Below are 12651 nucleotides of genomic sequence, written 5' to 3' on the forward strand. Positions count from 1 at the left end.
GAATTTCCAGCATCTTCAGATTTTCTTGTTTGTGATTTGAAGTCTACATGATTGTTTTTATAAAACCCAAAATACAAATACAGTGTACTGTAATCTTTTAATCAAAACACATTGTAGGTGGAAACCGAAAGCCTGCCGTTATCTGCTGTTGTTCATCAGCTGATTCAGGTATTCTCCCGATGCTGTTGTGCTGCTTTTGTTATCCTACACTTGCTGATTGAGGTTCAAGGTTTGATCAATTTAAGAGCCAAACAGAATTGGAAAGGTCGGATACTGTCCATATCAAGGTGGGAAAGCCCAAGCACATTACCAAGGAACGATCCAAGATTTGTACAGTTTACACACCAGACCGGGCTGAAATAGTTGGGGGTCAGAGGCAAGAAACAAGTTGTTACAACTCATGCTCCACAGGTTTTACTCATCTTTATGCTGGACTGAAACTAGGCCTTCAACTAGAGGTCTTCTGGATCAGCTGCAGTGATGCCTGGCATTGTGAACTTCAGTTCAGAATGCTGTTTGCTTGCTTTCGTTGTTTGCATGGTTTGTTTTTCCCTCTTTGCACTCTGGGTGCTTGGTCTGCTTTTTGTTTTAATGGGTTTTATTGGGAGTTTTGTCTTGTGGCTGCCTGTAAGGAGATGAATCTCAAGGATACATAAAGTATACCTACTTCAATAAAATATTACATTTCAAAGTACAATTTTACTAATTACATGTGTCATGAACAAGTGTAAGACAGACTACTTACTGGTAGCCCACAAGTTACATCAGATGGTGATTTCCAAGCTACATTCAAAAACAATATTCAAAACACTTCTAGCACTAAACATTTCAGACAAGGGGTACTCAATCTGTACTATTTAAATAAAAACTTATGTAAAGTCTCTAACACACATCTCGTTGACCAGGCCCAAAAAAGCAGCAGTACTTGCTCAGTTAGTTACATGCATGATAATGATCTTTTCTCTTCAATACTTCAAGATCTAATATGTAACCACATCCCTTTGTGACTCCTCATCTCCCATCAGGGCTTAACACTTTCAAATATCACTGAAATAGTCACATATTCACCATAATTCAAATGTTTCAGATTGCGTCCACGATATCCTGAAGTGGGAGGGAGAACAACCAAAGGTCATGGTACATATTGGTACCTACAACATAGGTAGGAAAAGGGAAGAGGTCCTGAAAAGAGACTACAGGGAGTTAGGAAGTTGAGAAGCAGGACCACAAAGGTAGTAATCTCAGGATTACTGCCTGTGCCACATGACTGAGTATAGGAATAGAATGAAGTGGAGGATAAATGCGTGGCTGAGGGATTGGAGCAGGGGGCAGGGATTCAGATTTCTGGATCATGGAATCTCTTTTGGGGGAGATGTGACCTGTACAAAAAGGACGGGTTGCACTTGAATCCCAGTGGGACCAATATCCTGGCAGGGAGGTTTGCAAAAGCTACTGGGGAGAGTTTAAACTAGAACTGTTGGGGGTGGGAACCATACCAAAGAGACTGGGGAAGAGGCAGTTGGCTCACAAATGGAGAGCGCTTGGAGACTGAGGGAGCATAGGCAGGTGATAGAGAAGGGACACTCTCAGACCGACAGTTTAAGATGTGTCTATTTTAATGCAAGGAGTATTGTGAACAAAGTGGATGAGCTTCGTGTGGATCAGTACTTGGAGCTATGATGTGGTGGCTATTCCAGAGACTTGGATGGTTCAGAGAAAAGAATGATTACCTTAAGTGCCAGGTTTTAGATGTTTCAGAAAGGATAGGGAGGGAGGCAAAAGAGGTGGGGGCGTGCCACTGTTGATCAGAGATGGTGTCACAGCTGCAGAAAAGGTGGACGCCATGGAGGGACTGTCTACGGAGTCTCTGTGGGTGGAGGTTAGGAACAGGAAGGGGTCAATAACTTTACTAGGTGTTTTTTTTTTTGTTTTTTATTAAATATATAGGCTGCCCAATAGCAACAGGAATATCCAGGAGCAGATAGGGAAACAGATCCTGCAAAGGTGTAATAGTAACAGTTGTCGTGATGGGAGATTTTAATTTCCCAAATATCCATTGGCATCTCCCTTGAGCAAGGGGTTTAGATGGGGTGGAGTTTGTAAGGTGTGTTCAGGAAGGTTTCTTGACAGTATGTAGATAAGTCTACAAGGAGGAGAGACTGTACTTGATCTGGTATTGGGAAATGAACCTGGTCAGGTGTCAGATTTCTCAGTGGGAGATAGTGATCATAACTATCTCCTTTACAATAGCATTGGAGAGAGATAGGAACAGACAAGTTAGAAAAGTAAACTTGAGGAATTCTGCAGATGCTGGAAATTCAAGCAACACATATTAAAGTTGCTGGTGAACGCAGCAAGCCAGGCAGCATCTCTAGGAAGAGGTACAGTTGACGTTTCGGACCGAGACCCTTCGTCAGGACTAACTGAAGAAAGAGCTAGTAAGAGATTTGAAAGTGGGAGGGGGAGGGGGAGATCCAAAATGATAGGAGAAGACAGGAGGAAGGGTGGAGCCCAAAGCTGGACAGGTGATTGGCAAAAGGGATATGAGAGGATCATGGGACAGGAGGCCCAGGAAAACCGAAGGGGGGAGGGGGAAAGAGAGAGAGACAGAGACAGACAGAGAGAGAATATAATTAAATAACAGATGGAGTAGAGGAGGCCGTGGACAGACATATCAGAATGGGAATGGGACGTGGAATTAAAATGTGCGGCCACTGGGAGATCCTGCTTTCTCTGGCGGAGAGCATAGGTGTTCAGCAAAATGATCTCCCAGTCTGCGTCAGGTCTTGCCAATATATAGAAGGCCACATCAGGAGCACCGGACAAAGTATATCACACCAGTGGACTCACAGGTCAAGTGTTGCCTCACCTGGAAGGACTGCCTGGGGCCCTGAATGGTGGTAAGGGAGCAAGTGTAAGGGCATGTGTAGCACTTGTTCCGCTTACGAGGATAAGTGCCAGGAGGGAGATCAGTGGGGAGGGATGGGGGGGGGGGGGGAGAGGAGACGAATGGACAAGGGAATCGCATCGGGAGCAATCTCTGCGGAAAGTGGGGGGGGGGGAGGGAAAGATGTGCTTAGTGGTGGGATCCCATTGGAGGTGGCAGAAGTTATGGAGAATATGTTGGATCCAGAGGCTGGTGGGGTGGTAGGTGAGGACCAGGAAAAGTTAGAAAAGTGTTTAATTGGAGTAAGGGGAATTAAGAGGCTATTGGGCAGGAAACTGGAAGCTTAAATTGGGAACAGATGTTCTCAGGGAAAGGTATGGAAGAAATGTGGCGAATGTTCAGGGGATATTTGTGTGGTGTTCTGTATAGGTATGTTCCAATGAGACAGGGAAGTTATGGTAGGGTACAGGAACCGTGCTGTACAAAGGTTGTAGTAAATCTAGTCAGGAAGAAAAGCTTACAAAGGTTCAGAGAGCTAGGTAATGTTAGAGATCTAGAAGATTATAAGGCTAACAGAAAGGAGCTTAAGGAGGAAATTAGGAGAGCCAGAAGGGGCCATGAGAAGGCCTTGGCAAGCAGGATTAAGGAAAACCCCAACACATTCTACAAGTATGTGAAGAGCAAGAGGATAAGACGTGAAAAAATAGAACCCATTAAGTATGACCGTGGGAAAGTGTGTATGGAAACAGAGGAAATACAGATACTTAATGAATACTTTACTTCAGTATTCACTATAGAAAAGGATCTTGGTGATTGCAGTGATGACTTGCAGCGATGACTTGCAGTAGACTAAAAGCTTGAGCATGTAGATATTTAAAGAGGATGTGCTGGAGCTTTTGGAAAATATCCAGTTGCACAAGTCACCAGGACTGGATGAGATGTACCCCAGGCTACTGTGGGAGGCAAGGGAGGAGATCGCTGGGGCTCTGGCAATGATCCTTGCATCATCAATGGAGTCGGGAGAGATTCTGGAGGATTGGAGGGTTGCAGATGTTGTTCTCTGATTCAAGAAAGGGAGTAGGGATGGCCCAGGAAATTATAGACCAGTGAGCCTTACTTCAGTGGTTGATAAGCTGATGGAGAAGGTCCTGAGAGGCAGGATTTATGAACATTTGGAGAGATATAATACAATCAGGAATAGTCAGCATGGCTTTGTTAAGGGCAGGTCGTACCTTATGAGCCTGATTGAATTTTGAGGATATGACCAAACACATTGATGAAGAAAGGAAGATGTAGTGTATATGGATTTCAGCAAGGCATTTGATAAAGTACCCCAATGCAAGGCTTATTGAGAAAGTAAGGAGGCATGGGATCCAAGGGGACCTTGCTTTGTGGATCCAGAATTGGCTTGCCCACAGAAGGCAAAGAGTGGTTGTAGATGGGTCATTTTCTGCATGGAGGTTGGTGACCAGTGGTGTGCCTCAGGGATCTGTTCTGGGACCTCTACTCTGATTTTTATAAATGACCTGGATGAGAAAGTGGAGGGATGGGTTAATAAGTTTGCTGATGACAAAGGTTGGGGATGTTGTGGATAGTGTGGAGGGCTGTCAGAGGTTACAGCGGGACTTAGATAGGATGCAATACTGGACTGAGAAGTGGCAGATGGAGCAACCCAGGTGTGAAGTGGTTCATTCTGGTAGGTCAAATATGATAGCAGAATATAGTATTAATAGGAAGACTCTTGGCAGTGTGGAGGATCAGAGGGAACTTGGGGTCTAAGTCCATAGGACGCTTAAAGCAGATTGACTGTGGTTAAGGCAGCAAACAAGATTTACAGACCTCAATTTCTAAAGAAACTTGGAATGAGGTTTTTAAAATGTTAATATTTCATCGCTATGTGCTTGTCATTCCCTCCTACAATATTAAAGTGGTTCATAGGGCTTATATGACCAAGAATAAATTATCTCATTTTTTTTATAGAGATACGTCTCCCTATTGTGATAGGTGTAACAATGGAGAAGCTTCACTTATTCATATGTTTTGGACTTGCTCAAGTCTTGGAAAATATTGGAAGGAAATGTTTCAAATTTTCTGTACTCTTTAAAGCAAATTTTAAACCTAATCCTCTGACTGCCCTATTTGGTATTGTTGGAAGCAAAGATATCAATTTGAAGACATCTGATTTGTACATCGTGGCTTTTATCTCTCTTATGGCTTGAAGGGTGCTCTTGTTTAAATGGAAGGATGCTGTTCCGCCTAATCATGCTCAGTGGCTACGGGATGTTATGGCATGCCTAAATTTAGAAAAGATTCGTTGTTCAATTTCTGAATCTAACCAAGATTTTCAAAATTAGTAAGGGCCATTTTTAAATTTTCATAATCTTTCATTTCCTGAAGTACAGAAGGTGGTTAATAGTATATTTTATTTGATAAATTCCCCCCCCCCCAAAAAAAACAGCTTTGGGTGTAGATTTTTTTTGATAAAATTGTTTATATTCTAATATACAAACTAATCCAATCCATACGAATATAGACTAAGGAGTTCGTTAATGTGATTCAATATACTGTATCTGGTATTATATTTTGTTCTGTTTTATAATATTCTCTTGAACTCTATTCTCATATAGAAATCAAATCAATAAAAATATTGAAAAAGGCACACAGTGCATTGGCCTTCATCAATCGTAGAACTGAATTTAGGTGCTGAGAGGAAATGTTGCAGCTATATAGAACCCTTGTCAAACCCCACAAAAGTACTGTGCTCAGTTCTGGTCGCCTCACTACAGGAAGGATGTGTGGAAGCCATAGAAAGGGTGCAGAGGAAATTTACAAAGATGTTGCCTAGAATGGGGAATATGCCTTATGAAGACAGGTTGAGTGAACTCAGCCTTTTCTCCTTAGAGCAACAGAGGATGAGAGGTGACCTAATAGAGGTGTATAAGATGAGAGGCACTGATCGTGTGGATAGTCAGAGACTTTTCCCCCCAGGGCTGAAATGACTGTCGCAGGAGGGCAAAGGTTTAAGGTGCTTGGGAGTAGGTACAGAGGAGATGTTGGGGTAAGTTTTTTTTAAAATTAACACAAAGAGTGGCGAGTGCGTGGAATGGGCTGCCGACAACAGTGGAGGCAGATACGATAGGGTCTTTTGAGAGACTTTTGGATAGGTACATGGAGCTTAGAAAAATAGAGGGCTATGGGTAGACCTAGTAACTTCAAGGTAGGGACATGTTCAGCATAACTTTATGGGCCGAAGGGCCTGTATTGTGCTGTAGGTTTTCTATGTTTCTGTAATTCCATCAAGAACTACAGCTTTTTTTTTAATAAATGGTTCAACATGAGCTAATGGAGAATTTGTGAAATTGCACCAATTAACACATCAATAGCAATAAATTCAAAAATCTGCTAATTCCTCTATTTCCTCACCATCCTTCAATCAAACCCTTCCAATTAGAAAGGGACCACTACAGTAGCAGACTTATGTCAGATATTCCACGACAGTCTGAGGACATACCAGACTGTTCAATCTTTGTGTATTAAAACACTAAAATATCACGTGTTGTTACTGCTAATAGGAAGTTTGAAAAACAGCAAAAATTAGCTTTGATCTCATTCTTATAAAACAAAAATGCATTTCTATGACCCATGTTTGCTGTAGAACAAGTCAACATTAACATTTTAGCAAAGGCACTCACCTTTACAGATCTACACAAGAAAGTATTTGGAAATTACATAACGTGCAGCCACTTACCAAAGCATGACACACAAATATTAAAGTGGGAATAGTCAAGTCCCAAGGTGACACTAAACTCCATATCAAGGCTAAAAGTCTCCTACCAATCTTGCTGAAGTCCAATACAAATCTGCAAATTTCACTATGTACCCAAAAAGAAAGCAGATTAGGGTGCTCAGGTCCAAATGCAAGTAATCAAGCAAGACATTCCAGTCTTCAACTAAATTTGAAAAACCCATATTAATACTCATATCAACTTGGCTTCTGAAATTGAAAATTCTTACCATTAACTCTGAAAGGGGATCTGAACCAGAGCTGATGCCACTTGTGTCCGAGTCCGAAGGGCTGCTTGAACGTGAATCCAACATGGAACGACTATCCAATCGCTTTGGCAAAGATGATGCAAATTGGTCAGCATAACTTGTGCCTATTGGATCCGGTGATGGGAACCCAACTGATGTTCTAGGCAGCTGAGTACTCAGTGGATTAGTGAGCAAGCTTAAAACTGCAATTAGGAAAATGAGCAATTTCAAAATGCACAGCTTTAATTAAAACACTTCTCCAAACAGCTGAGTGGTGCAGCTTGCACTCCATCAAGCAGCGCCCCTACATTTGCCCCTACTAATACAGGGTCACCATAGCAAAAAACTGTTAGAAATTCAGATCAGATGGTATCTGTAGAGGGAAATGGACAGTTGACATTTCAGGTTGGAGCCAGCTATTCTTCTGAACATTATACCGATAATTTACAGATAATTACATCTTGATCTCAAGTAAAATCATATTGCCCTTCCACCTTCAATCCTACCACAGCTCTTTTATGCCCTTGTACAACTTAAGAGCACTTTTTTTCCCTTCACTCCATTGCTTCCACACTTTACAGAAGCCCTGTGGCTGGATGGCCAAGAGGATTGCCCAAGGAATGGTGATATGGCAGAACTACCATTTATGAATCTTCACAAGAGGTTGAACCAACCTTCAACTTTAATCATTTATTTTCACCTGCTACAAGAAACAGTAAAATGATTTTTTTTTTTAAAAAACAGACCCATTCTCAGCAACACCTTACCCAACCTCATGTATATACATTTCCCATCACAAAGCTGTACAGTCATTACAGAGCCATAGAATAATACAGAAACAGGCCCTCTAGTCCAACTGGTCCATGCTGACCACAGTATCCTTCCTGCTAGTTCCAGTTGCCTATGGTCAGCCCATAACCCTCCAAGTTCCTCTCCTCCATATAACCATCTAAATGCCATTTAAATGTTGCAACCGTACCCACCTCAACTTCCTACGGCACATCATTCCAGGTACTCACTAGCCTCTAATTACCTCCCAGGTTTCAAATCTCTCCTCTCATTTTGTATCTGGGCTCTAGTTTTGGCCTACCTAACCCTCAGGAAAGACTGACAGTCCATCTCATCAATACTGCTCGTGGTTTACAAGATCCAGAATCTCCAATGGGGAAGGCCCGGAATCCTCAGCTTTGCTTGTTGCTCAGCAGCCGGGATGGGGTCAAGGCACTCAAAGTTTTCGGACGGACTCAGTCAGCTGTGGTCGGGTGCTTCCAATGCATCGACAGTTGTCGGCACCCGGAGGTTTATGGCAGGGAGAGTTTCTCCCTCCTGCTGCCTGCTGTCGGGGGTCGATCGGAACTTTGAGACTTGTTTTACCATGGCCACGGTCTGCTCTTTATCAAATTATGGTATTGCTTTGCATTGCTGTAACTATATGTTATAATTATGTGGTCTTGTTGGTGTTAGTCTTTGATTTGTCCTGTGTTTCTGTGATATCACTCTGAAGGAACATCATTTCTTAATGCATGCATTTCTAAATGACAATAAATGAGGACTGGGTGTCCTCAATCTAATCTAAACCAACAAGACCCCCAGGTTTAATACCAAATATGCTACTTATTCCATATGTATATTCACATCCAAATTGTTTTTATACAAGTAGAGGCCCTCAACACAAGGCCCTGCCCCACCCCCAATTACAAGCCTCCACTTGGTGAACTATCCTTCAGCCATCATCTTGCTTCCAATCAGAGCCAGTTCTGAATTCATGTCACAAGCTTCCCAAAATCCATACAACCTAATCTTCCATATCAACCTGTCATACAGGACCTTGTCAAAGGCCTTAGAAGTTCATACAGACCATTAACTATCCTATCTTCATCTATCCCCAAGTTACCTCTTCATAAAACTCAATTTGTCAGACATTACCTCCCACAAATGCTATTGCAACTTGAAAAAGGCACCCAATCATTGCTAGACTCAAATTATGGAGTATAGCTGAAAGACAGACTGGCTACAAGAAACCTGACAAATTGACTACAGCATGGACTTTGCAAGTCAGGAGGTATCAATGGAGGAGTCTGCCATCACTATTCAAGATCATGGCTGATCTGGTCATGAATTCAGCTCCACCAACCTACCAGGACTTCCATCTTTTAAATAATTTTGTACTCTTAGGCAGCATTCTCTAATGCATCTATTTGAATGGGGGAGCGTCAATGACCACAAACTTGATTTCAAAAAAAAAAATCTAACCTAAAAAGGTAGCTTGAATTTAAACTCCCTAGTTACAGAAATTTACAAATCAAGACTTCTGACTAATTAATTAATAGGCCATCAGGGAACCCCACCCAAGGCCCAATCACTGTTGCATTCAGCCTTGTTTCTAGGTCAATTGACTCCACAGCTGTAAAAGCACAACTTAGCCCATCAAATGTGGGCAAACCTCCATGTAGGACTGAAGCACATTAGTTAACTACTTTATAGTAACAACTAGATAACAGGGTGACCCTTTGGGGCACACTTTGAGAGAAGGGTAGTGCAGTCTGATGTGACCAGAATGAACATTAAATTTTCGTGAATGCTATTGGTATCACTTTGCTTTGGAAACTAAGTAGAAAACTTCAGTTTATTAAAGAAGAACAATGCGTAGCAAAGAAAATATAGCTCCTCATTTAACGAAGGACACTTTTGATGGCATCATTTCTGGTTTATCTGCCACCCTCATGCTTCTTGTTGTCATTCTGGAGACATGCAGTCCTTTTATCTGTCATCTCTTCTGCTGTTTATTCTTTGTCTCTGATCCTGGAGTTGTGCATGCCTCTCCTCCCGTCTCTTCTCATCTTTTTTTGTCCTGACTTTTTGATCCTGGAGTCCGTGACCTCATCCGATTCTTGTTCTCTCCCTCTCCTTGCCGCTTCCCAACGACGTTTGGCATCATCTCTTTGACCATAATGTCCCCCTTCCCTTTCCACGTGGCATAATTAGGCTTACCCTTTTTTTTAAAAAACCCTAATGCTGGATAGAAGATATGAAGCACTAACACCAAAGGATGCTGATTATTCTTGATGTGGTTGGCACTCTCCTAAATGGATGTGATATAGTCACCACTGTCCTTTGACTGCAGCAAAGTGTTTTATGGGTTTCTCGAAGTACATCATTACAATAAGATATAATTATCTTATAGATGGGTGGCAGTTAGACCTGTCCCAATCCTGCACATGATTAGCAGAATGTGACCCCTCAAAACAGAGCTGCCCTGCCCTTTTGCTCCAGTAGGTGTCGCTGCTGAGGCTGGCCATGCACCTGCATCAGGCTGTCCGATTTCCATAATGGCTGATTGGCTCTCAGGTGAAAGCCAGCCTGTTGATTTTTTGGCAAATGAGCAATTTTATATGAATATACAACCCTGAACTTTGCCTGTATTCTGTAAGTTAGCACATTTTAATTCGATTTAGCCAAAAAAAGTGCTGCTGTAATGCACCATTTGCGCAAACTGGAGGCCACAAACAGACAGGGCATGAGAATTGTAGTATTATGTAGATTAATAACTTAGACAACTGCAGCTGCTCCCTGGTTACAGAAGTAGTAAATTACAAATATCCAACACAAATTTCAGTTAGAGCAATACATCACAAACCCACAAGATATGACAGCAGAATTTGGCCCATTGAGTCTGCTCTGTCATTTCATCATGGATGATCCAATTTCCCCTCAGCCCCAATCTCCTGCCTTCTCCAGGTATTCCTTCATGCCATGACCAATCAAGAATCCATCAACCTCTGCCTTAAATATACATAAAAACCTCCACAGCTGTCTGTGGCAACAAACTCCACAGATTCACTTCTCTGGCTAAAGAAATTCTTCATCTGTTACAAAAGGACACCCCTCTATTCTGAAACTGAGTCCTCTGGTCTTAGACTCTCCTACCATAGGAAACATCCTCTCCACATCCACTATCAAGGCTTTTCCACAATAGGTTTCAATGAGGTCACCCCTCAATTCAACTGAATTCTAGAGAATACAGGCCCAGAGCCATCAAACACTCTTCATATGACAAGCCATTCAATCCTGGAATCACTCGTGAACCTTCTTTGAACCCTCTGCAGATTCCTAACATCCTTTCTAAAATGAGGGGCCCAAAAATTGCTCACAATACTTCAAGTGAGACCTCACCAGTGCTTTATAAAGTTTCAGCATTATACCTTTGCTTTTCTATTCCTCTTGAAATGAGTGACAACACTGCATTTGCCTTACTCATCACAGATTCAACTTGTAAATTAAGCTTTAGGGAATCCTGCACAAGGACTCCCAAGTCCCTTTGCATCTCAGTTTTTCGTATTCTCTTCATCTAGAAAATAGTCAACCCTTTCATTTCTTCTACCAAAGTGCACGACCATACATTTCCTGACAGTATTCCATCTGTCCTTCTGTAGCCCCTCACTTCCTCAAAACTACCTGCCCCTCCACCTATCTTCATATCTGCAAACTTTGCAACAGAGCCATCAATTCCGTCATCCAAATTATTGACAAAAAAATCTGTCCCAACACAGCCCTCTGTGGAACACTACTCACCAGCAGACAACCAGAAAAGGCCCCCTTTATTCCTACTCTTTGCCTCTTGCCAATCAGCCTCTGCTTTATCCATGCTAGAATCTTTCCTATTATACCATGGGCTTGTAGTTTGTTAAGCAGCCTCATGTGTGGCACCTTGTCAAAGGCCTTCTGAAAATCCAAGTACACAACTGATTCTCCATTGTCTATCCTGTTTGTTATTTCTTCAAAGAATTCCAACAAATTTGTCAAGCAAAATTTTCCCTTGAAGCCATGCTGACTACGGCCTATTTTATCACGTGCCTCCAAGCACCCCAAGACCTCATTCTTAATCAACTTCAACATTTTCCCAACCACTGAGATCAGACTAACTGGTCCTTTGTTTTCTTTCTTGTCTCTTCTTGGAAGAGTGAAGTAACATTTACAAATTCCCAAGTCTTCTAGAACCATTCCAGAATCCAATGATTCTTGCACAATCATTACTAATGCCTCCACAATCTCTTCAATCCAATTGGTCCATGCTGACAATGTTGTCCTCCTAGTTAAGACAATTACCTGCATTTGGCCCATCTCTCCAAACTCCACTGCTCCATATATTACCCAAGTATGCATTAAATTATGCTATTGTAGCTGCCTCAACTACTTCCTCAGGCAGTTCATTCCACATCGTCATCAATGAGTTAAATGCTGCCCTTCAGCTCTTAAATCTTCCCCTTCAAGTCTATGCCCTCTAGTCCTGGACTCTGGGGAAAAGATTGTTACCATCCACCTTCTGTGCTTCAATTTTAAACACCATGGTTGCACCCCATTATGTTGCAGGAAATTAACACCTAGCCTGCCCAACCTCTCCCTGCAACTCAGGCTCTAGCCCTGTCAATACACTTGAATCTTCTCTGCATTTCAATTTAATACATCGTTCCTATGACATGGTGACCAAAAATTGTACAGTATTCTAATTAGTGCTTTACCAATGCTTTGTACAACTGCACCAATGTCTTAACTCTAAAACTTGATGCTCTGATTGAAGGCAAATTGTGCTAAAACAGAGCCTTCCTTCCTGATGCCACTTTCAAAAAAACTGCACTTGTACCACTTGGCCCCCCATTCAATTGGACACCCCATAGTGCCACACCATTCCTAGCACAAATCCTATGTTGGTTTGACTTTACAAAACTTATTAC

At 42.1% G+C, this 12651-nt stretch overlaps 1 protein-coding gene across 7 annotated transcripts in view; it reads right to left on the minus strand.

Moving 5' to 3' along the window:
* cpeb1a (cytoplasmic polyadenylation element binding protein 1a) overlaps positions 1 to 12651 on the minus strand; it is a 111937-nt gene that overhangs the window by 28692 nt on the left and 70594 nt on the right. For all 7 annotated transcript variants that reach the window (XM_063070888.1, XM_063070886.1, XM_063070887.1 and 4 more), the window contains one exon: positions 6902 to 7122. In XM_063070888.1, the coding sequence (XP_062926958.1) occupies positions 6902 to 7122 (221 nt within the window). The remainder of the gene's footprint in view (positions 1 to 6901; positions 7123 to 12651) is intronic.

The sequence above is a fragment of the Mobula hypostoma genome, chromosome 18 (genome assembly GCF_963921235.1).
Source record: "Mobula hypostoma chromosome 18, sMobHyp1.1, whole genome shotgun sequence".
NCBI lineage: Eukaryota > Metazoa > Chordata > Chondrichthyes > Myliobatiformes > Myliobatidae > Mobula > Mobula hypostoma.